General features: G+C 38.1%; 1 protein-coding gene across 2 annotated transcripts; it reads right to left on the bottom strand.

The window, feature by feature from the left end:
• Positions 1–1,178: 1,178 nt before the first annotated feature.
• slc27a4 (solute carrier family 27 member 4) lies at positions 1,179–23,886 on the bottom strand. 2 transcript variants are annotated; one of them, XM_038283634.1, is made up of 14 exons: positions 23,622–23,886; positions 18,676–18,837; positions 15,105–15,315; positions 13,931–14,114; positions 12,624–12,782; positions 12,191–12,260; positions 11,908–11,999; positions 11,254–11,363; positions 10,952–11,161; positions 9,376–9,502; positions 9,055–9,192; positions 8,803–8,967; positions 7,056–7,202; positions 1,179–5,541 (listed from the first exon to the last, which is right to left on the bottom strand). In XM_038283634.1, exons 2-14 carry the CDS (start codon positions 18,834–18,836, stop codon positions 5,384–5,386), a joined length of 1,932 nt encoding a protein of 643 aa, XP_038139562.1. In that variant the 5' UTR covers position 18,837; positions 23,622–23,886; the 3' UTR covers positions 1,179–5,383. The 2 variants fall into 2 exon arrangements, with proteins under 2 accessions (XP_038139562.1, XP_038139561.1); XM_038283633.1 differs by lacking the exon at positions 23,622–23,886 and adding an exon at positions 23,069–23,174.
• Positions 23,887–24,858: the final 972 nt, after the last annotated feature.

Here is a 24,858-nt window from a genome sequence, read left to right as displayed (position 1 = left end):
TTAGTCAACATCATGACTCCCCATGTAAATATGCCATTGTTAGCCACGGAGGCTAATAATCATCTGTGTAGTCCTATGACAGGTTGATGTTTACAAACAGGGCAGGCCACATACAAAAAAATAAAACAGTTGATTCAGATCAACTGCTAAAAATAGACCACAGGTCAACGCTGTCACTGTAGGTCTGATTATTCTGGAACCAGAGTTTCCCTGATTTGCTGAAGCGTTGAAATGTTCCTGATGTTTGGAGAAGCAGTGTTCCAGGAGTGAGCTGCTCTCACAAAAAAAAAAACTAATCTGACCAAAGGTGCCATTTCTGAACAGAACAGCACAGCCTCCTCTGCTTTAGGATCATGTGCCCAGACCGTCTTTAAGGTGGATACATTCCTACAGAGACGGTAAAGTTAGACCGTGAAGTGTCTCATTAAAAAGTACCAGATTTTGCAAACTAAAAATTTATATTTTAAGAGAATATGAGAGATTGCTCACAGACTCTTTCCATTGACTGTAATGGTTTTTAATAGTTTGGCTTAAACTTGTCAGACATTGATGAATTTGTCACATAATAATGGAACAAAAAATATTTGCTGCTTCAGTTATGTCTTATTTGCCGAAATGTTGCAAACATTAAATTTACTCTATTGGTGTCTTTCTTGACTTGAGAATTAAAGTCAGAGGCGGATAATCTGTACCTGGATTATCTACCTCTGCTTGGAGAACAGTTTAGAATACACTGTAATAATCTGAATTTGTTGGCATTTTTAATGAACCATCACATAACCAGGGGACATTTTTATCCCTAATTAGATAAATACATGTTCAATTCAATTCAAAAAGAGGTACTGATGTGAAAGTTTGATCCAAACTCAGGGCTTTTTTGTTGTCGTCAACAAGCAAATTTATGGCTAAATGTTTTGTCTTGGCAAAATCGATTATTTTCTATGAGGAATTATTTTTTCTATCTTGTTCTTATCACCAGGCTTGACAATTGGTGAATTAAATTGGGCAGCTTATTACATACCCTTTGATTAATGTTATTAAAAAGAAATGCTAATCTGCCAAAAGGCGCATAAATTAATTCAATATTTCGATCAAGAAAAATATTGATCTCAAATAAAAAATATACAAACTTATACAAAAAAGTATACCCCCCAACCCCCACAATATAAGAGCCAAACTGAACAATGCAAATAGTTTTATTAATAATTATTCTTCCATTTGCAGCACTGCATCCATCTCCCTTTCTTGAAATACAGTGTGTGCACAACTAGCTTTGAGTGAGCAGGACATCTGTGTGTTTGTTTGTTGCTCACCTCACAGACCTTCCCTTCACACTCTGCACAGGTTGACAACAGCTGCCAGTGCAACAACACGGTAAAATAAAAACAGAAACACACCGAGGCAGAAATGCCCACACCATAAGGAATGACAAATAAAAAGTGCGAAAAGTCAGGTTGAGGCAAAAGGACAAGATGCATTATTAAACAGGTTTATTGGTTTATTAAACTTTATCCACACTCAAAAACTCTAGTGTCGATTGATCGGATAATTGGGGAAAACTATTTATTCAAGTGTTTCTAACCATTATTTTTCCTTTAGATGCTAAAAATATATTTTGACTGTCTAAAATTCTTATTGAGAATCCGAATCACCTTAATTTGGCAAGTTCATGCACATAAAAGATTATTATAAATAAGAATTTAAATCTAAATCTCTCAAATAAAACTTTAAGAATATACAGGTGCTTGGAGAATAACATTTTAATCTCTTAGAAATTTGTATCTAGATGCCAACCCCAAACTTCCTAAAGAAAAGAAGTGCAAGAACACTATAATTCCCATCTAACTTTTAAAAACATGGAGTTGGCATATCAGACAGGCTGTGATCAGTATTATTAGCCTTTCTTGTGTATCTCTGGGGTGATATCATGTTTGAAAATGGTTATTCGATTGTCATCCATCCAAACACCAATCCCCTTTCAAGCCAAAACCAAAAACCTATGATTTCACACAAAGGACAATAAGCAGCGAGAAAGAAAAAACAAAAATTCAGAGAACAATCAACAGGTTCTTAAAAAATTAAATAATTTAAGCTAATTATAAAATATAAAAATGAAACATCTTCCTCAGAGTGTTGTGCTCCAGGGCTGTTTAATCACCCGCCCCCTAGTGGTAAGAGTTAATAAATGCAACTCTGCCATTATAGAGCGTCATAACAGCTTAACCTTTACGTTTCCAAATCACACTTTACTTCACAACAGCAAATCAGTCATTTGTTCAGTCCCCCCTCCAAAAAAAAAGAAACATTCGTAGAACATTTTACACTCATCATTAAAGAATAAATACCCTAGAGAAAGAGACAAGGGAGGCTGGAATAAACTCAGACCTCCTGAACGGCTGCATTGGAGTTTTTCTCAGGACTTGAAGGAATGATGGGTGAATAAAAGCCAGAGGACCACCTGTGTCCGTTAGTGCAATATATGAACTAAGGAAACATGTTTCAAGACAGATTTTATCAGTCTACTGAAAACAAAGACGACAGGCTTCCCCACTGGGCTGAAAGTGACTGCAGGATGCAACGCATGGTCAAAGGTTATAGAGCAACAACTGACTATTCAAATCAGCCCCCCAAAAAAATTATCATCTCCAGAAATCTTGAACAGTCCAAATAAATCTGAAACGGCACGAGTTCAACTGAACTAAACGGGCAGAAATAAAGACAGTGGAACAGGTGCGGCCAACAGAAGGCAGGATGGTAAACAAAGCAGAAAAAGAGATTAGGACAGAAAATTTAAAACCAGAGTGTATGGGAGATAAAGTATTCTTGCTCTTGATAGGATGAATAGACCACCCAGTTATTGCAGATTAAAAGACGATCTTAAAAGACGCTTAAAGTTAAACAGCTAAACCTAGATAGCAACGCTGATATTTAGAGATGAGATTAGAAAAGCCTGAAGCTGCAGACGGACGAGCAGAAACAGATGAAAATGTGAGGGCCAGGGCCTGTGGATCTGGGAGGTGAACTCGCAGTAAGGCACAGTGCTCTGCATGTGGTGGATGATTCGCATTCATTCGTGTGAGCAGCTGCAAGCCATGGACAGTAACATTAGCTAGAGTTCCAGACAGAGGTTGACATGCATTCAACAAGGGATCGAATGTCATTAATTTCTGGCGTATAATGATTCATTTGCACTCTATTGTGGTGTTTTAAGAACAAAAATCAGAGTTAGTTTGGAATTTTCTGGTGGATTTCTTCCTGCAACCACACCGCATCAAAAATACTCTCAAATCCACATGCTGCTTGTCGCCATCAACATGATTGTGGCCTTATGTTTCAACAATCCTCTCAGCTGAAATGCAACAGCTAATGTAAAATGGTTAGTTTCCTGGCAGGTAAACTTTTTAAACAGAACTGAGATCAAGGCCGTTCCAGAAGTTTAATGTTTTGTTTTCTTCATATGTCTTTTTCAAATTATTGTCTTATTGGAACATCCAACCGTGTCCAAGTTTAAAACATTAAACTTCAACGAAATTTGAACAAATCCTTTATCTTCATTTACAGTCCTGCAGCATGATACTACTACCACCATACCAACGCCAAGTCCTGACCCATAGAACATGTACTGACTAAGCTTAAAGTTCAGGTCTAGACTAACAAACTAAGCTATATAAATGAGCTGCGGTCAAATATTCAGCCAGGATTATACCAGAAGCTCTCTGATGGCAACAGGAAGTGTGTGATTAAGCTAAATCAAGGGATATTTCACCAATTAACAATGGGGGCACATGAATGTATATGATCCTATAGCTGTATGTATTCATCTTGCACCAATTAGGGATAATCCACCATATAATACAGCATTTTAATAACCTAATACCTGTTCATTCAAGTTGCCTATATGTTGCATAACCTTCCAAACGGTAGAGAAAGTGGTTCAAACTGAGAATTAAAAAGCCCCTAAAATGATCCTTAGTGGACAAAGTAAACTGACTTTTCTCTTCCATCTTAGCTCCAGTTTAAATCTTCCATTACCGGTTTTCAATCTTTGGATCATACGAGCTCTCTTAAATGTGAAGAAAAATGATTTTCTTTAGCACCCCATGAAGTCTTCACTGATCAGGTATTCCTTCTGCATTCAGTCAAGTCCTTTTTCATATGCTTAAATGAACACACACACACAGCAACAAACACACACACACACACAAGCAAAGATGATCAAAGTCTACTTTTTCAGACAGAACCTGCACAATACGGCCACATAACCTCAAAATTTCAGGAGGCAAGTCAGACATTATTTAACCCTGGGTTGACTTTAGCAAGTTGCATTACTTTGTTTTCCAGCAGCCAATATGAAAACCATTTGGTGGGTTTGTTTTGATAGATTCCAGGCTATAATGAAGGATGGGATTTAAATGAACATACAGAAAAAGAATGTTAAAATACAGATTCACTCTATAACCTAAAATATGTAAACATAATCGTAAAATATTTGGTAAGTTGCTGACATTTCAATAAATAAATAAAAACAAAAATTCTAATGGTTTGCAGCTGATTATTGCACTGCAGATGCTGGAGAGTTATTGCACATTAAAGCTGTTACCTCAGGTCTGTTCATTCACTCCAGCTGCTTGTATTTTGTTCCCTTTTATTAGAGGCCTAGATGCTTTGGAGAGCAAGAAGGTCGGAATGACTCATGTTTGAGAAAAGCTGAACTTTAGTTGGTGTGGGTTATCGTGTTTTGTTACTTTCTGGCTAGTTGTGCAGGTTAAGTCAAAAGCAGAGGCGCCATCTTTGACAAACTAATCACACTACAACATAACATAATAACACGAACTGAGATAACTTAGGTGCACAAAGGTCCCTTCGATGTTCTGCACACTTTATGTGCGAAGCTAATTTCACAGTTCTTCAGTATCCTTTGTTTAAAATCTGCAGTTGCAACTTTTTGGATTCCAGGCAGAGTGTTTTCCTTATTTCGTGCTAGAAAAGCATGTTGGTAAGGGCTTTCAAGGACTGTGGTGCACTGAGCAGATGTTTGAAGTTCCAGAGAGAACCTGGTTCCTGTGGTTTGTGTCTCTCTTTTTGTTTGCTGAGGTAGCAAGAGAGATGTCTGTGCAGATTTAAGCAGGGATGGATGGAGCAGAGCGTGTCCTTCTGAGCGTGCTGTCCGTAGATCTCTTGTATTATAGAACATTAATGAACAAAATAAGTTTGGGGATAAAATATGCATGTGTGTGCATTGGCCTTTGGAAGCGTATGGCTCTTACATTAGAATCCATGTACATGTTCTGCTAACCTGGGCAGGCAATATTGTCCTCTTTTGTTTGTTGAAAGGTCTGCATGTCAGTGTGTGCACAAGTTGATGTAGTGCTCTGTCAGGCCGTCACAATTTGTGCTTCCCAGACACTATGGAGCGGTAGAGCTCTTCATCCAGCTGCACATAGCGCCCTCTACTGGACTCCAGGAAGAACAGTCTGTCTGACACAGCAGTGGGATTAAAACCGTCCCGACGCAGCTCTGTTTTCTGGAATTTAAATGTACCTGAAAAGGAAACACAGATTCGAATCATGAGGCTGCTACCAAACAAACAAGCAAACAAATTTTGTTTAAATCAGTCTTAGCTGGTTCTTTCACAGGATTTATGTTCAGATTTGGGACTTTATGAATGGTATCATTTCTATCATTGTTCAGGTTGTGACATAAAATCTGCAAAATCTGCACTGAAAAGTGAGGAAGGAATAAAGAAGAAGAAGGAAGTAATGATGGACAGAAGGAAAGGAAAGAATAGAATTAATGACAAAATGTAGGAAAACCAGGATTGACGGAAATAACAAAATAAAGGGATTAAGAAAGAAACAAACCTATGAAGAATGAATACACAATAAAGGAATAAAGTTTATAAATAATTTTTTTTTTCCTTATTTTGTCCAGTCACTCTCTTAAATTCAATTCCATAAAGAAAAGAAAAAAAAGAGACAGTAAATATTTTTTTTTCAAACAATTAAAGAAAAATGTCATTGCATACATTACAGAAAAAAAGTCTGGAGACATTATGAGCTGTGGTGCAATCCACACCAGAAGCATCCAAACCTGCTTCTCTTTCTTTGGTCAAAATGACAGAACACAGGAGAATGAATAAATGTACTGTAATGAAAACTGATTTCTTCTCTTGCCCAGCCATGTAAAGTGGGGGGAAACCCTAATGTTTGGTTAAGTGTTTCTTAATGACTTCAAGAGAAACCAGAGTGTTTCTGGCTTCCTGGTATAATTCTGGTGTGCGTAATGATCAAACAATTATACCAAGGAAAACTAGTTAGGATGTTCTGGAACAACCCAGGAAGCAGCAAAGCTCAGCCAATCAGAAAGCGGAAACTGCTCGAGCTCCAATGCCCCCCGTTTGCAGTGAAACCATTTTCCCATCAACTTGGACAGAGATGACTGACCTAAAATAAATTGCTCTTAAAACAACACCTTCTGGCTCAACTAAGGTTTATTTATGGTCCATACTGACAGACTAGAACAGGAAGTCTGACAAGAATAACGCTTGGAAGTTTCTTTACCTGAGAACACTGGATAATCTGGTAACGGACAATAGTGGCATCATCATGGATGCCAGTGATACAGGTGCATTAAAGGACAAAGGAGAGCTACCTCCAAGTTCTTCCATGTCACCTCTAAACAGCCTTATGGTTCAATTTGGACGTGTAAGCACTCAAAACAATAAAATAAATAAAAACCGAGGTTAAAACGAAAAGGGAGGATAATATTAAGGTCAGGAATGTCCACACTAGCAAAATGACCAATTTCATCCATCTCTACCATTTATAATAAGTGCAACAAGTATCCAGCCAGGGTTATGGCGGAGTAGTTAGCCGAGTATGTTTTATAGTTTAGCTTCTCTGTGTGGATATGGGGACATCCAGCAGGAATTCAAACTCATCATCCACCTCTTGTTTTTAAAATTCAATCATATAGTTTAAGACTAACATGTAACGAGGCATTTAAGCCCATAAATGGGGCCACCTTCAGTTAAAAAAAAAAGAGCAAGTAAATACCTGTCTTGTTGACTTCTGGAAGGAAGCGAAGGAACACAGGTCTAGCATAAGGAGGGAGAACTTTCTCCATGTCTTTGAAAAATGTCTCCAGGTCGGTGGATTGGGACGGATCAGCGATGGCTGCCATCCCAGCCTTCCCCTCTGCTCCTGTACACATAATCGGACATGTCAGATTATTAGCTGCTAGGGACCAGATAAGATAAAAGCTCTGGTTGCAAATTTTAGTGGCAATGCTGCCATGAGTTTAATTCAAAACAGTTTTATTATTTTTTAACACCAAGCTTATGGCCACCATTTCATACTTTGCTGCAGGATTTTGTATATTCATCTAAAATGTTTTCAGGGTCGTAGAGGGACTGTAGTCTTTAGCATCAGTCTATTAAAACGAGACAAAAGCATCCTCACATCCCTACTTTCATTCTGCACTGGCCTTAGCAATACTCTTAATAGGAGGCAATTAAGAATACTTTTAATAGCTCATTTGCCAACTCTCCTTTAAAACTACTGATATGTTTATGTATTTATATCTTCCTCTGTAAAGTATAAATTAATGGTATCTCTAATTGGTCTCTTGTGCCTCTGGAGCCTAACTTGCAGCTCAGGCATATAGGTGATGACGTTTCTCAGAGCAGTAAATAATTTCATGTCATAACAGATCAGGAGTGAGCAAAGATATTGCAGCAGCTATATCAGCCACAGTATTGTACTGCCTGTATATTTGTCAAACATAGCTTCATCCTTTTTATTTAACACAAAATAAATATGCATGATACATCTTTACTTTGTTTATTTCATTTAGCTACATTATGACTTCAACTTACACGTATTTCACTGAGACTTAATGTGCTAGACAAGCAACAAAAAAAGGACCAGAACAAAAAACATTGCAAATAACCAGAAACATGGTTAGCATGTCAAGGATCAAAGAGTGCAACTCTGGGGCAGCATAATGCTCTCCTTCAGCAAAGAGGAACACTTTTATGACTTTTTGGTTAAAAAAATTGATTAAAGATAAAAAAAAAAAAAAAAAAAAAAAAAAATTGGGAATCTCTGGAGAGAAAACCTGACCAAGCTGCAAAAGATTTGGGGCAGAGGTTCAGCTTCCAGCAGGGAAAGAAAATCTAATCAATAATCAAAGTAACAACCAAATTATTGAGAAGAAGAAATATTCTAGTGCTGCAAAAGCCATATATATATATATATATATATATATATATATATATATATATATATATATATATATATATATATATATATATATATATATATATATATATATATATATATATATATATTTATTTTTTTTTTTTTATTTTTTTAATTAAGGTGCTGTTCATCCAGTTTAAATGAAAGAGTATTTCTTGTCGGGCTGGTAGACAGACAAAAAAAACGTACCGGTAAACCAAAAGTTAGTTCTATCTTCGCTTTTCATAATCTTATCATCATAAAAACATATCATAAAACATATCATAAAAACTTTATATTACATAAAAAAAAACATTATATCCTTTTTTATTAGTGTATGTCACAATTGCAATGCTAAATTACACTGAAGTTTAAGCCATTGTTCACTAATTTATAGTGAATTTATAGTTTCTCTTTAACAAAATATAAAATTTCTATATTTTGACACAAGCGACGATTTAACAGATATGTTAGCAGAAGGTTTTCTCAGGGTTTTATCAAAAATTTTCCACTGTACTGCTTTAACAGACAGTATAGAAATCTATGAAGTGAGGAGTTTTACCTGGGATTTCTACTCCATAAACGACCACGTCTTTCATATCAAGCAGCCTGGTTAAGGTTCCTTCCACCTCAGTCGTCGAGACGTTCTCTCCTTTCCATCGGAAAGTGTCTCCAGTGCGATCCTTGAAGTACATGTGGCCGTACTTATCCATGATCAGCACGTCACCTGTTGAGAGGATTTATAAGACATTCATTTATATAAGGTACTTTAAAGAACCGCGTACGGTAAGATGTGCTGGAGAAGGGTTCTAACCAGAAAGATAGGCGCTGTCGCCCTTCTTAAAGACACTATTGGCAATCTTCTTGCTAGTTGCCGATTGGTTGACGTAGCCATCAAACCTGCGAAGGGGGTCGTTCTGAATGATCTTGCCAACGAGCTGGCCAGGCTCGCCTTGAAGAAAAAAGGATTTAATTATTTCACGACATCCAAAGCCATGTTTTCATCATCAATTCCCATGTCACATGTCAGTATATAAACAGCTGCATGTCAGTCTCAAGGTGCTTAAAACAACCACTTTAAGCAAATTTCTAGTTTATTATTGATGTCAATAATATTGCATATAAAAAAGCCCACCTGGTTTGCAAGGAATGCAGACTCCATCAGGGCCTCTGATGAGCTCCATGGTCTCTTCATCAACCCTTACCAGTCTGATGGGATAGATGAAAGGCAGGATCTGGCTGTTAAAGCCACACGCTCCAACCTAGACAGTAAATAAAAAGATGTGAACAACGATAACCCTCTTTAGTTGAACACAATGAGGAGGATTTTCAAAGCTGCTACGTTAATCATATGATGTCTGACCACAGAGGGAAATAAATATCCATACCACTGAAGGCCACCTTTAAACCAGGTAAATACATAATTACAGCATAAAAAAATACACCAGTTGGAGTATAAATCCGTCCTGGGTAAAACTTGCAATAATATGGAGGCAGTAATAGCAGCTTATCTACTTCGTAGAGCTAGTGAGCTGTGACAATATAAAGAAAGGTGAAAAAAATGATGCTTCTAACAGCTCCACTAACAGCTGTACTGGAGCTTCCAGTTTTGGAAAGTATGCAAACTTCCAAATTATCCTAAGACTTCACTTTTCAAAGAAAGTTGGGAGTTTTTCAAGCTCTAGCTAAAAAAAACAACAACAAAGCAACCAAAATGCCAATCGGGCTGCTAAAGAACCTGGTGCCGCATTTATTTTAGAGTATAGCAGACAATCAGGATGACAAATAAATGAAAGAAAAACAGGGCGACAGCTTAATTAGTTCATAATATGTTTAAACAAAAGTTGCAAAATAGTTTTAGAACCCCAGTGGGACTGGCTTTACTTGCAAAGCACACATGGCTGCTTAGCTGAGGAAAATGCTGATTGTTTGAGGCGAGCACTAGGGCTGAAACAAATGACCGGATTAATCGTGGATAATCAATTATTGAAATAATTTACCAACTAATTTGGTTATAGGTTAATCATTAGAGAGTAGAGAGTCTAGAACATGCCTATAGCTGACAGAGAAACCATCTTAGAGCAATAATTATACCAAAATTAAATATATATATATATATATATATATATATATATATATATATATAAAAAAAAGAAAAAAAATGTAAACATTTTGGCATTTACGACAAAAACGTTTTTGTCTGTCAGTATATTGTATCCAGAACTCCTCAGGTGGAAAAGTTCTAGTCTCACTTGGTTTGATTTAGCAAAAAATCTTCTCTAAGGAACCTTTTGTTGAAATATTATTAATCAATTAATCGAAAAAATAATACAGATTAATCGATTTGCAAAATAATCGTTAGTTGCAGCCCTAGAGAGTACTACAAGGACGGCAGCGTCTTAACTGATTGATTGATTTTCCAAATTTGCCATGATCAAGCAACATTCAAACAATTACTGATATCCTGGAGACCCCAGGGTTTCTTTCTTTAACCTAATGATGTTTTGTCCATTTAAGCACAAGAAATCTGCAACATCTGATCATGTGCCGCCATCTAGAAAGAGTATATAATTGCATAGGAGACTGTTTTAAACAATGATCTTTGGGACTTTTCCCGTTTCTCTCCCCTAGAACTTATGCAAGAGTCTCACAATGTTTAGGTTATTTTAGCAGAACATTTCTAACTGCTTCTTTGCAGGCTGTGTTCCCACCTTGTTTCCAAAGTTGCCCAGGCTGCAGTTGCACTCTGTGGCTCCGTAAAACTCTGCAATCTGTGGGATATTGAAGCGCTTCATGAATTCCTCCCATATGGACTGGCGCAGGCCGTTACCCAACGCCATGCGCACCCGATGCTGGCGCTCAGTGTCCCGAACCGGCTGGTTTAGTAGGTATCGGCAGATCTCTCCAATGTATTGGACAATCTACATGTTAAATAAGGAAATGAGAATAGAATTAATGACATGAAACTGTTGATATACCTTTACTGGGTTGTTGTCACAGACATCCGGCTTACGGTGCAGTTGTATTTGACGCAGTCATCCCAGAAGCGGGACGCAGAGAACTTCTTTCTGATGACCACCGTCATTCCATGTATCAGGCACTGTCCAACTCCCACAATGTTTCCTGGAAGGGAAGAACATGAAGGATTGTGGCGTCAGTCGTGACCAGGTTATGATAAAAATGGCTTAAACTGTAGTTGCAGCCTAAATGAATGCTGTAAAGCCACCCTGTGGCATCAAGAAATATTCAAATCTGGATTATTTGGGCTTAACCCGATTCCATTTTCCATCTGGAAATTTGAAATAGAAATTGTGCTGTGATCAACATGATACTGTGGTTCTTAAGAGGAAGGGCTGTCGGTGGGTCAAGCTAATTTGGCTGTGTTTGTACTAGGACTCAAACCAACATGGATGTGACGTTTTTTTACAACCCAAAGCCATTGACTACAGCTCTCTCTCACTGAGATTGATTTGCATACGAGACTGGGTAGAAACCTTTGTCTCCTTTGGCCTCAACATGAGACACTAGATCAGCATATTTTTGTGTTTTTGAGTCCTTTTCTTTTCTTTAGTACAAGAGATAATGGATCCAAAGAGGTGCTCTAAAAGAAGAAAACTTGGTCCTGAACAATGGAGGTATAAACCCAAATCTATTTCAGCAAACATACCTGCAGAGTGATAGAGCGGGAGACAGTCGTACAGGACATCGTCTGATGTCATCCTAAAGCCGTAATAAACCAAAGCAGCCATGCGGTAGTATCTGAAAACCAGAATGAAGTTAGAAACGAGAGAAGCAGAACAAAACAAATCAGTTAAAACAAAAGGAGCGAGCTTTACTTTATCTCTGTCTCCTTCTGTTCTAAGATTGTTTGAACTAAACACAACATGGATCTGAAAAGAACAGCTGCAGTTCCTGTGTGTCCATTTTTTGACCAAACGCCTGCTTCCTACCTGCTGTGCACAACAATGGCGGCTTTAGGCATCCCTGTGGTTCCTGATGTGTAGATATAAAACAGGCGATCTGAAACAGAAAACACAGAGAAAGTAGATTAATTAGACCACATCAACATGGTATGGAGCAAAGGTTCCCATTTAACCTGTGAATATTTTTCAAACACAGGACCACTATGTAAGCTGCCCTTTATAATGTCTGCATTTTCAACAGACGCAAACATCTGGGAGAAAATTTGTTTGCGATCCACCATCAGGCTGCTCAACATCAAATACCTCCAGCTACCTGCAACATCACTCTTATATCTGCCTCACCCTCAATTAGACAGATGATGCTATGTTTTAGTTTCTGCAATTAACATTTCTGTTTTATATTTAACTTTGGATCCGTTGCTAGTAAAGTCATTGATTACAGCTGAAACTGCGTGTTAACCTGTGAAGCAGCGTTGTGGCCGCTTAGGGAGGCGAGATGAAGCGCCGGTCAGCAGGGTCTCCAAGCACTCAGTTCCCTGCGGCACTTGCTTGGGGTCATAGTCTCCAGAGCAAAACATGAGAACTGCCTTCCTCATTGAACTGTGGACCTCAGACACCGCTGTAAAGAGAAAAAAAAATACACTGGAGTATTGTGGAATAATTGTAGAGAAGAAATTGGGATAAAACATAAAATAAGTCCAAGGAGGATAAATAAAATGAGCACAAAGCAACTTTATAACCAAGAAATTGAAGTGATATGAAATGACAAGGTGGAAGTATCGAGTAACAATGAGTCTAAAGCTTCTCTATGGCTTCTTTCAATGGCATAAAAGGGAAACAGAGTCTAAATGATGAGGCTTTATGTCCTTTGACTTAGTACCGATGCTGCAAGCATGATGTTGGGCTCCACCATAAAAAAGCTGCGCTTGCAATTACTTAAAGGCATTAAGCACACTACAGGCTGAGGAACCAATCCAGAGAGAGCTCCATCAATCTCTGAATGAGCAGCTGCACACTTCCTCCCTCTTTAAAGATGCTGAAATCAAGTTATTTTTTCCTGATGGGTCTTGGATCCAAGTAGGGGAGGGGAAAATAGACCCTAAATTTATGCTAGACACCATGTGCACATACAATAGGAAGGGAGTAAAATACCAGGCTGGGTTTATTAATACACTGAATAAGCAGATAGCAAATAATTCATGCAGTTTTAAATTCCATGCACACATGATCCTTTCATAGCTCATATCTCTAGAGTGAGTCGGTTAGGGTCGTCCTGCCGAGCGACTTTTACTTGTTGCTTTAAAGCTGCAGTAAACAGATAAAAGTGGTAAATAGTAAACCCGGCTGCCATGTTTTCCTTTGTTTTTTGTTGTTGTTTTTTTTTTTAACTAAAGCTGATATTTATTTACAGACATGGAACTTATTTTGGAGAAAAACAAAAACAAAAAAAAACAATCAAAACAAATTGAATCCCATCCTGTAATAAAGATCTTTAAGAGCTGAAAATTTCAACACCATTATCAGTTGCTGATTACCATTTATCAGCTGATACGCTTGTCGAACTTTGAATACAGCATATTGGTGATAAAGACAGCTCTACAGGCTGATACCAAGGAGACATGCACTCAAATAACCATTTATCTTTTATGACCAGAGTTGCTTTCTCCCTGCACTCACCTCTCTCATCACAAAGAGAGAAGAACGGCAACCATCAGCATAAGTCAGGTCAGTTCATAAAAGAGGCTTAGGACAGTTGTTGGATCTTACCTTCAGCCAGCTCTGAACCAAACACCACAGCCTTGGCATTGGAGATGGTAACACAGTGCACCAGTGCTTCTAGTCTCAGGTTGAAGTTGATGAGAGCAGCTTCGACTCCGATTTTAGCCATGCCCAACCACAGCCCCACATACTGGGATCTGTTCTCCATGAAAAGGGCCACCACATCGCCCTCCTAAAGTTAAGACAAAAAGGTGCTGTCAAACTATATTATTCACAACCATTTTTCATTTTGTGTCTTAATGGGATAAAAGCAAGCATCCCGCAGCATGATACTTCCAACAAATCAGAAAAGCATGGCATAGATTTGCATTTAGTCCCTTCCACTCTGTTCCCCCCATAATAATTCCAGTGAAAATACCTCCAGAAGTCGTGTTGATTGAGTCAATATGTGTGTATTTTAGTGTTAATGCAAACAGGAGCTGCTAAATAACTACTAAAATCAAACTGGGATAGTAATCTTGATTAAAAAGTAAATTCTTCACTTTTTTCCCCTCCATTTAAATCTTTAGCAATGATCCCAACACTAATTGACATTTTGCATCTATGTTCTTTAGCTCTATTCTTGTGTAGATGCATAAAAGATAAAAAAAAATATGTTTTTAGTAAGTTGGAGTTATATGCAGGGCACCTAAAAATATTAAATTGAACTAAAAACCATCAATATATCTGAGTCGCCCTTTCCAGCTGTGATATATGCACCCATAAAATAGCCATGTTAAATAGGAGAACCTCAAACCATATGGGAGATACAGCTAACACATGAGAGGTTCTATGACTAGATTAGACCGAAGCTGAACTTTCCTACGTATAAAATTAAGAGATGTTAGAAGTAACATGCTGGGGAGATGCTTTTCTTCTCCAAAACAGGTCCCACTTTTCAAACTTATGTGACAAAGTGTAGGAGAACCGTGCATCAGTTTTCTGTTGCTTCACAGCTATATACAACAATGGTGCATAACAAATAAATCATAGAGGAAGCATTGAAGTCTGAGGGGTGTCATGTCACTAAATTAGAAAGAAATTATCTAAAGCAGTGGAAATAATTGAGTCCAGTTCATAAATGACCAGAATTTAAATTATTAATTGTAAAATGAGATTTACTATGAAAAAAAGATTACTTCTAACATGATTTTTTTTTTTTTTTCTGTCTTTTAGAATATACCTTAAAGCCTCGATCCAGCAGCAGATTGGCCACTCGGTTGGAATATTCGTCCAGCTGTCGGAAAGTCCACCTTTCTCCGGTCCCCTCAAAGATCAGAGCAGTTTTGTCCCCATGGCGCTGCACCGTTTCAGCAAAGATCTTAGGAATAGTGTTCTTCTCTCTGACGTGGCGCTTAACGTTAAGCTTCACGCGCAGCAACACATAGGCAGCGCTGTAGAAATACCAATTTAATGCTTTAAGTACAACACAACTAAGTTATTCTCAACTGCATTTGAGGTGTATAAATATTTGTTTTACAAGTTTTTCAAAAATAAACTAAAAAGGGTAAAAACAAAAATAAACAAGCAAGAAACAATCTTTTCAATCAAAAGGATGAACTTAGCGCGTTCTTTGGGTAATGCCTTATGAATCATGCCACATTTGCAGTGAAGCAAACAAAAAGCGTGTTTTGATTTCTACAAATAAACCTCTAAGCCTTATAAAGTTTGCATAAAATCCTGCAACAAAGCAGACCAAAGGGGCAAAGTCTGAATAAATAGCAACACCCCGTACTTTGTTTTTATTGCACGGAGGGCAAAGCCAAAGTCAGGCTTCAGAGAGGTGAATAATTACAGAAACATGATAAAAACCAACAGGCCCAGTCATTTCATGTTTGTACTGTAATCTACCTGAAATGCTTATCATTGCATAAGGGATTAGTTTGATGTTTGACACAAAAATGCAGTTTACCGAGGTTCAAGCATCTCATTTGATTATCAACATATAAATTAGGGTTCCTTTAATCGCAACAAAATTAAACTAATAGTAGTAGTGAGCCATTTTATGTACCTTTTTTAATCTACTTTACATCTATATAGATTTACGTCACGTGTAGCTTAAGAATGCACATTAAAAAAAAAAACATACCTTTTTTTTTCATTCACTCTAGCATACCTGTCTTTGTCACAAAACAAAAAGTGAACCAAATACCAATCGCTTGCCAAACTACTTCATTCTATAAAAACCCTCTGAGTCACAGTGGAAATTTTAGCCAGAGTCGAAGTAAAACTTGTTGCATTCCTAACTTTGACTCATAATGAAATTTCAGTAAAACCTTACCAGCTTTGCTAGTATACTAGGGGATGATGTGTTATGTATATTAAAATGAGAAATACACACCTAACTGAAAAAGATGTAGAGCCTTTGTTTTATGCGTCATCTATTAGAAATACTTTGGTGCATTTATGCTGAGAAGGTTGTTAAAAGGACAAGTTTTTCTTTTCAATTTCCCGTTTTGACAGCAGTGTGAGGGACAGAAAAGGAAGTTATTACCATAGTCTCCTGCAAATATTAGCTCAGTGTTAACAAATTAAAACACCGCTCTTCAGCTGCATTCTTTGCATTTCTCTTTCCAAAAACATATCAAACTACCTGCTGTGTGACTGCAAGCAAAGAGGTCAACATGCAGAACTGAAGACTTATTTTCTATCCCTTTTTTAATCAAGGAAATACAGGTGCTGGTCATAAAATTAGAATATCATGAAAAAGTAGATTGATTTCAGTAATTCCATTTAAAAAGTGAAACTTGTATATTATATTCATACATTACATACAAACTCATATATTTCAGATGTTTATTTTGTTTAATTTTGATGATTACAAATGACAACAAATGAAAATCTCAAATTCATCATATCAGAAAATTAGAATATTGTGAAAAGGTTCAAAATTGATGGCCCCTGGTGCCACACTCTAATCAGCTAATTAACTCAAACCACCTGCAAAAGCCTTTAAATGGTCTTTCAGTCTAGTTCTATAGGCTACACAATCATGGGGAAGACTGCTGACTTGACAGTTGTCCAAAAGACGACCATCGACACCTTGCACAAGGAGGGCAAGACACAAAAGGTCATCGCTAAAGAGGCTGGCTGTTCACAGAGCTCAGTGTCCAAGCACATTAATAGAGAGGCGAAGGGAAGGAAAAGATGTGGTCGAAAAAAGTGTACAAGCAAGAGAGATAACCGCACCCTGGAGAGGATTGTGAAACAAAACCCATTCAAAAATGTGGGGGAGATTCACAAAGAGTGGACTGCAGCTGGAGTGAGTGCTTCAAGAACCACCACACACAGACGTATGAAAGACATGGGTTTCTGCTGTCGCATTCCTTGTGTCAAGCCACTCTTGAACCACAGACAGCGTCAGAAGCGTCTTGCCTGGGCTAAAGAGAAACAGGACTGGACTGCTGGTGAGTGGTCCAAAGTCATGTTCTCTGATGAAAGTAAATTTTGCATTTCCTTTGGAAATCAAGGTCCCAGAGTCTGGAGGAAAAGAAGAGAGGCACTTCATCCACGTTGCTTGAAGTCCAGTGTAAAGTTTCCACAGTCAGTGATGGTTTGGGGTGCCATGTCATCTGCTGGTGTTGGTCCGTTGTGTTTTCTGAGGTCCAGGGTCAACGCAGCCACATACCAGGAAGTTTTAGAGCACTTCATGCTTCCTGCAGCTGACCAACTTTTTGGAGATGCAGATTTCATTTTCCAACAGGACTTGGCACCTGCACACAGTGCCAAAGCTACCAGTACCTGGTTGAAGGACCATGGTATCCCTGTTCTTAATTGGCCAGCAAACTCTCCTGACCTTAACCCCATAGAAAATCTATGGGGTATTGTGAAGAAGAAGATGCAATACACCAGACCCAACAATTCAGAAGAGCTAAAAGCCACTATTAGAGCAACCTGGGCTATCATAACACCTGAGCAGTGCCACAGACTGATCGACTCCATGCCACGCCGCATTGCTGCAGTAATACAGGCCAAAGGAGGCCCAACTAAATACTGAGTGCTGTACATGCTCATACTTTTCATGTTCATACTTTTCAGTTGGCCAACATTTCTATAAATCCTTTGTTTTTATTGGTCTTCAGTAATATTCAAATTTTCTGATATGATGAATTTGAGATTTTCATTTGTTGTCATTTGTAATCATCAAAATTAAACAAAATAAACATCTGAAATATATGAGTTTGTATGTAATGTATGAATATAATATACAAGTTTCACTTTTTAAATGGAATTACTGAAATCAATCTACTTTTTCATGATATTCTAATTTTATGACCAGCACCTGTAATGCTAAAACCAATTTAAAGGCATAATTACCTTGTGATTCTACTTAAAAATGTGATAACTGACATTGCACATTGATGCAACATGTTAGGTGATAAAGTGTAAAAATAAAACCCAATTCTTTGCAAGGTATTGCAAGAGAAGCGATAACCATAAAGAGAATTTCACTGTTAATTTGTAACTGACAGTGATAATATCAGAAATTTGTGCTAAAATATTGATGATTAATGTGAAAGTCAGACTTTAGTGCTTGCTAAGTGTCTATTTATTATTACTGCTAGAATAAAAATATGGTTTACAACACAAAACATAAAAGATGTTTAAAAACTGCATCGAATGACTGTGACTTAATGTTTGTACAAAGGATGTTAAAGTTCTGTAGCTAAAATTTTAATTATGGGCTGTAAAATAAAAAAGAAATGTGGCATAACTGCATATATTTCAGGTCTAGACATATTTATAATGCTTACTGTAGATCTCTGCCAATTGTTTTGGCAACAATATCCAGAAAGTTCCATCCTCCACTTCCAAGATAGAATATCAGGATGGCTGGAAGAACCTGGTACCATGGCAGGCCCACCAACAGCCTCAACACAAACAGCAATGCTGTGCAACATGCCAGACGCATCATCCTGAGAAAAAAAAAACATAAGAATTACAAATCAGGAACTTTTCAGGCTGAGCATTAAACCACTGACACATACTAGTAGTTTAAACACAGGAAGGGTTTCTCTGGCTGCCACAGAGCCAAAGAATGTTATCATCAGTGATTCTGTTTACACTTCCTGTGCCAAGTATGAACTACTTAGGCTTAGGCTTGGTGTGTTTTAAAAAGTGCCTTACAAAAGTATTCCTATCCGTTTTTCCATATTTTCTCACAAATTCAGTTGGATTTTTATGTCACACACAAACATGAAATAGCATAGTAATGAATTGGAGGAAAAATGACAACTTTCTAAAATTTTTACACATGCGCACAAAAAGAAAACTCAAAATTGGGGCGTTTATTACTATTTGTATTCTTATTTGTATATTGGGTCAGTACAAACTGTTAGGAACATATCCTTTTTCGGGTATTTTCTAACAGCTTTGTAGACTTAAAGTGCATACTGTGTGTCTGTGAGAAACCATTTTTATTGTCAGATTCCCATATGGATTTAGGTCTGAGCTTTAAATGGACCATTCCACATTTAATAAGCCAACTATTATTTTTATTTTTGTACTTGATCCACTGTATACACACTGTATATACCCCATGCACCTTTTCCTCCTTTTGACAACTTCTTTTGACTATTGACCCGATGTGACAAGTGAATTCCTCCATTGTGAGATCAATAAAATCTATCTTATCTATTAGATGCATCTCTACTTAAACACAAATATCATCTTGTTAGCAGAGCTCCGTAGAGCTTGACTGAATATTGAGATGAAATCTTAGGCATAAGATTTAGGCATGTGGGGCACATTTAAAACTTGGGTAACAATGGCTCTCAGGTTAATATTCATGTTTAACTAACAGAGAGATTGCTTCTTTTCAATAAGCGGATGACTTCTCAAGATAATTGGTTTTTCTGGTTCTCATTTAGGGGCATGAAAAATTGAGGACTAGAAATGAAGGCATGCTGTAGTAAGTAAATGTATACAATTTACACAATACTATTTGTGCTGGTCTACCAGATAAAATTACAATGAAATAATAAAAATGACCTGTTTTTATTTGCATTCATCTTTCAATCAACTCCATTATGCTGCCACTACCGTGTTTCAGAGTGGTGATGGTTTAGGGATGTATGAAGTGTTTGTGTCTCAACAGACACAGCATTTTGCATAATAAACACCGGTTCTGTTTGACCAGAACTTGTTCTGCCACATGCTTGCTGTGTCCTCCTAAATGGCATGTGGCAGAGAAATAGTAAATATCTGTGTGCACGGTTACAAAACTCTAAATATTATGAAAACTTTTGCAGGACGCTAATGAATGATGAAAGGTTTGGCCTGTAAGATGATTTGTAAAGCGTTACAGGCTGAAACCAAATAAGCAACACAGCCAGAGGCGTAGCCAGGAAATTTTTCTAAGGGTGGCCAGGCAACAACCAATGTAGACTGAGGGGTGGCCTGAAGTGGATCGGCGCCAGAAACACAGGGTCAATCTACACAGTTCCAACAGGAAAATTAACAAGCACAACGTCCATGTTTTCTAAATAAAGACAAACTATACTTTCCTGCAGCCTTTGCTAACGAATAAACGCATATATTTAAACATCCATTAGGGTAAAGGTATAGCGGATTAAATTCCTACAGGTTTAAATCCTGGGGTGAATATCTTTTCCATTGTCATTACTTACCTACTTTTATCAATAATCATACTGCATAAAATTGATATTTACAAGCAATAATATCTATATAAATTGATCATTTAATATGTTTTTGTTCAAATTGTTACCGTATTTATCTATGATTTCACTGAAGACTTGTGGATGACTTGCAGGGACACATTATTTTCACATCACCGCAAAAAAAAAAAAATCTAGGTCTGAAAAGAGCATGAATTCTGTACTTATCTTTAATGTTAGTATATTGATGTGCATAATTAACAACAGTGTTTTTGTCAAGTAACTGTTAATATATGAAAATAATACTACTTATACTTCAGCGATAGTATCTAGGTGTTACTTTATTGTATGTCTCGTACCATGTCCATTTGTTGTGCTGTTCTTTTTACATCTCTTTGCAGGTGATGAAGCAGACTGAAAAAGTTTTATCATTATCTCCCTTTTATCTCCTCTTTCTTTCATCTTTTCTCCTTTTTTTCCTCTGTTTTTCCTTTCCTGTTCTACTTACACAACAGTGTCCATATAATCAATAAAACTCCCTGCATAATTATAATAAAGCTATTTATTTGCATAAAACAAGCGGAACGCTATGGCAATAGCCGTACTGCTCCACTTGAGACAGTAAAATCTGTTGGGCTCATTTTGGCATTGTGATAAAGTGGGTGAGAACACCATTTGTCTCAGTTTATACATTTGTTGTTTTCTTGTTTGCTTGATTTAACCATCTCTTTATTATGTAGTTTGCATTCATATACTATCCCGGGTTTGTTTATGTTTGCATTTTTACAGATAATTTAGTATAACATCTTGGTTTAAATCGGCTTATAACTTTCCTAGGTTTTGTTTGATTATTTCACTTTTGTGTTTTATTTTGGCAAACTTACCTTACCTGTGTTTCAGGAGGAAGTGTGACCTCACTTCCTGCAATTAGAAACTCCTGTGTAGAGCTGTGATCAGAGGAAGGTACCAGAGGAAGGTACCAGAGAAGGGGGGGGGGGGGGGGGGGGGGGGGGGTGGAAAACCCTTTACATTTTCATGTTAACAATTTGAAACCTTGTTTTATTTAGATTTAATTGTATGGTGTTTATTCTGAAGATGTTGCTTAAAGTTATTATATGTAACACAAGCTAGTTAATGAGTAAATGAATTAGCCACATGTGTTAATGGAAGAGTCCATTTTGTATTTCAGGCCAAACAGGTATAAGACAGATTTGTGAGGTTCAGAACAAAGAACCAGGTCAGTGTAGCTGGGTGCACTTGATGTTAATTATGGCTGATTTAAGTTCAGTTAATGTTCTGTTGAGCCATGTTACACCTATAAGTTATTTCTTTGGGAAATAGCTTTTGTAAATACTTTTTTTTTTTGCACCCTTGTTTTTTTGCGATGTAAATAAACCACCTGCTACAATGGACATCTGCCTACTGCCTTCTTCAGCCACTTGGCCAGGCTATCTCTATGCTATATCTATGGATACTAATATGCATTTTATACTCTATCTTTTCTATTTTATAATTGCATTGTATTTTATGATTGTGTACAGCACTTTGGTCCTGTCCGGTGCATAAAGTACTTCATAAATAAAGTGTGTATGGTATGGTATCTCACAGGCATCAAGACAATTAGTGTTATTGCCACATTGCCAGACAGGACTAGCCTGACGTAGTCCGACTCAATTCTAGTCAGAATATGAGTCTGATACTGCTCCATAGAGCTGTGATTATGGGGCGTGTTTCGAACAAACCAGGAAAAAAAATGCCTCTACACTCAATTGGATAGATCTACAACCAATAAGAGCAACGGAGTGCGTGACGTATGTTAAGCGAGGCATAGTTGTTGTCCACAAAAATCAAAGCGTGCAGTTTCACGCCTAGAATAAGAAGATAAGACTTAATCGCGTTTCTCTGTTCCTCTTTTAAAATTAATTTGCTGTCGATATCTTCTAGAACAGACCTAATAGCAGAATCTACTCACCCAAACTCTCCAGCGGCAGCCATTATTGTTGTCATCCTAGCGCGCTTTGGTCACGTGGTTGATTACGTTACTCTTGATCATCTGTCCATCATCGTATAAAGTCCGCCCTGACAATTTGATTGGATCGCCTGACAGTGGGCGATAATACTCGCGCTACTATGGAGCAGAGCCAGACCGAACTTCCCCGAACTCAAACCTTGTGGGCGGGACTAAGTTCTGACTGGCACCCAGGCTAAGACAGGACACTGTTTAAAAAAAAAAAAAAAAAAAAAAGGAGGGGGGGGGGGGCACCCCTGGCCCCCACATCTCGCTCCGCCCCTGAACATAGCATCTTGAGATCTTTTACTTTCCCCGTGTAGGTGAGAAGCGTTTAAGAGCTTAAGGAAATGGTTTGTTGTAGCATTTAGATCATCTGATAGAAAGGAAAGCGGATCTAAAGACGCATCCCTCATAATAAATGTATTATCCTTCATCTAATCTAATTATAATCATCAAAAACGACGCATTTATACACCGGATGTCTTGTTTTCTTCCCTATAAATTCTGGTTGTGTTTTACCTCAAACATGTGACTGCCATCAGCCGACATAACCCAAACGAGCTCTCTTATTTTTCCATCGCAGTGAATAACGGTGGCTGACAGCGGATAGAGACAAAAGCTTCATCGTGCACCCGTTACTGAACCCGGAAATTTGAAGGCGCGGAGCATCATACTGCGGTGGGGAGGGAGAGGAAGGCTCAGCCCACTGCTGCTAACCTCTCTAACCATATGCCATGTGCGCTTTAGACGCGGCCTCCGCCTGGAGACGGCTTGGTTTGAATGTAACCTGATGCAGGTCATCATGGTGACAGGCTTTTTCACCAGCAGCAGGATGCGCTTCGGCGCAGGGAAGCGGATGGACACCACTGAAGCAGCAACTGGATGTTTTATGATGAACGGACATGTGGTCATAATTTGCCTTTATAGGACCGGGTGTTGCCTTAAATTACAGATCAATCGTTCTTAATGTAGAGAAAGTAAGGTTTGGGTTAGGTTGGGACCACCAGTCCTTGGATTTGACGCACACCAAGCCCCCTTAGCTGTGGCACAGGGTTGAGGATATGCTGCTTACCTTTTCCTGTCTTTTCTCTCACTGCTCCAGCATGTGGATGCGCAGCGATCGGAAGGTGAAACTCGGTGTGGGAGATCTCACTTTGATCGGCTTACAGGCCAGCCTGCTCGCTCCCTCCGGCTATAGAAACGCACCCTGGCAGACGCTCCTCTCCTGTCGTCAACCCCGCACCGACCTCCTGCTGCTGAGAAAAATGCCAGAGCGATTTGGGTCGACTTTGACCCTGCGATCATCCTCCGTCCAGGGTCACAATAATTTATATTATAAGCGGTGAGCGCACAGGCAGGCGTAATTCAAATGACCTTATAATTTTCTAAACTGAGCCCGCCCACCGCGGTCAGCGTCAAATCAGTGAATCAGGAATAAAAGCTGACAGACGGACAGACCGGACCAATAGAGATGCTCTGTTTAATACGTCACGTCCGGCGGAGGTGGGAGAGGAAATGCGGCCCAGCCCCCCACCCTGTGGGTCTGCCTCTTTCTGGCTCGCCGGCGGTGAGGATGGGTTTTATCACAGAGGGGAAAATACTGCGAGTTGCCTAGATAAGCAAATTTCCCTTTGGAGCATGAGCGAAGCTAGATGAGGGGCCAGAGGTGGCCATGACCACCCTTAGCCTACCATTTTGTTCACACTGTAATACAGATGGGGAATGTTCACACTTAAACATTTTACTTTTTCATATCTTAACAATTACTTGACAACTAAGACACCTTGCATATCAAAATACTAACATTAAAGTTTATATATACAGAAAATTATGTCTCTGTTAGTCATCTAGGAGTCTTTAGTGAAATCATAGATAACTACTTTAATAATGACTTAAAAATCCACTGAATTTAGATATAAGTACATGTAAATGTTAATTTTATGCAAAACAATTTTTGATAATGACAATAAAAAAAAAGATGTTCACCCCAGATATTTTGTCCACTATACCTTTTATTTAGACGGCATGGATGTTTAAATATATGCATCTATTTGTTAGCAAAGGCTGCAGGAAAGTTTAGTTTGTCTTTATTTAGAAAATATGGATGTTGGTTTACTGTGAGGTTCTGCCGTCTATCTGCTTTCGGCCACCCCTCAGTGTACATTGGTTTTTGACTGGCCACCCCTATTAAAATTTTCTGGCTACGCTTCTACTTTGGAGACAGTTAAATACCAACCTGTGGTTGGCCCTTCTCACTTCAAAGTAGATATTCTCTTTTTTTCCTCCATCTTTTCTAAGGGATCATTCAT

The sequence above is a fragment of the Cyprinodon tularosa genome, unplaced genomic scaffold (assembly GCF_016077235.1).
Source record: "Cyprinodon tularosa strain WSP-4 unplaced genomic scaffold, ASM1607723v1 ctg196, whole genome shotgun sequence".
NCBI classification, from domain to species: domain Eukaryota; kingdom Metazoa; phylum Chordata; class Actinopteri; order Cyprinodontiformes; family Cyprinodontidae; genus Cyprinodon; species Cyprinodon tularosa.
The sequence above is the reverse complement of the archived record's forward strand: the minus strand, read 5'-3'. Positions and strand labels throughout refer to the sequence as shown.

Excerpts from the sequence above, each read along its gene's own strand:
- slc27a4 (XM_038283633.1), bottom strand. The coding sequence starts at position 23,088 with ATGGCAGTCACATGTTTGAG. Across the intron at positions 18,838-23,068 it reads ATGGCAGTCACATGTTTGAG|GATGATGCGTCTGGCATGTT; the intron begins GTAAAACACAAC and ends TTTTTTTCTCAG. Across the intron at positions 14,115-15,104 it reads TGCTGGATCGAGGCTTTAAG|GAGGGCGATGTGGTGGCCCT; the intron begins GTATATTCTAAA and ends TCTTAACTTTAG.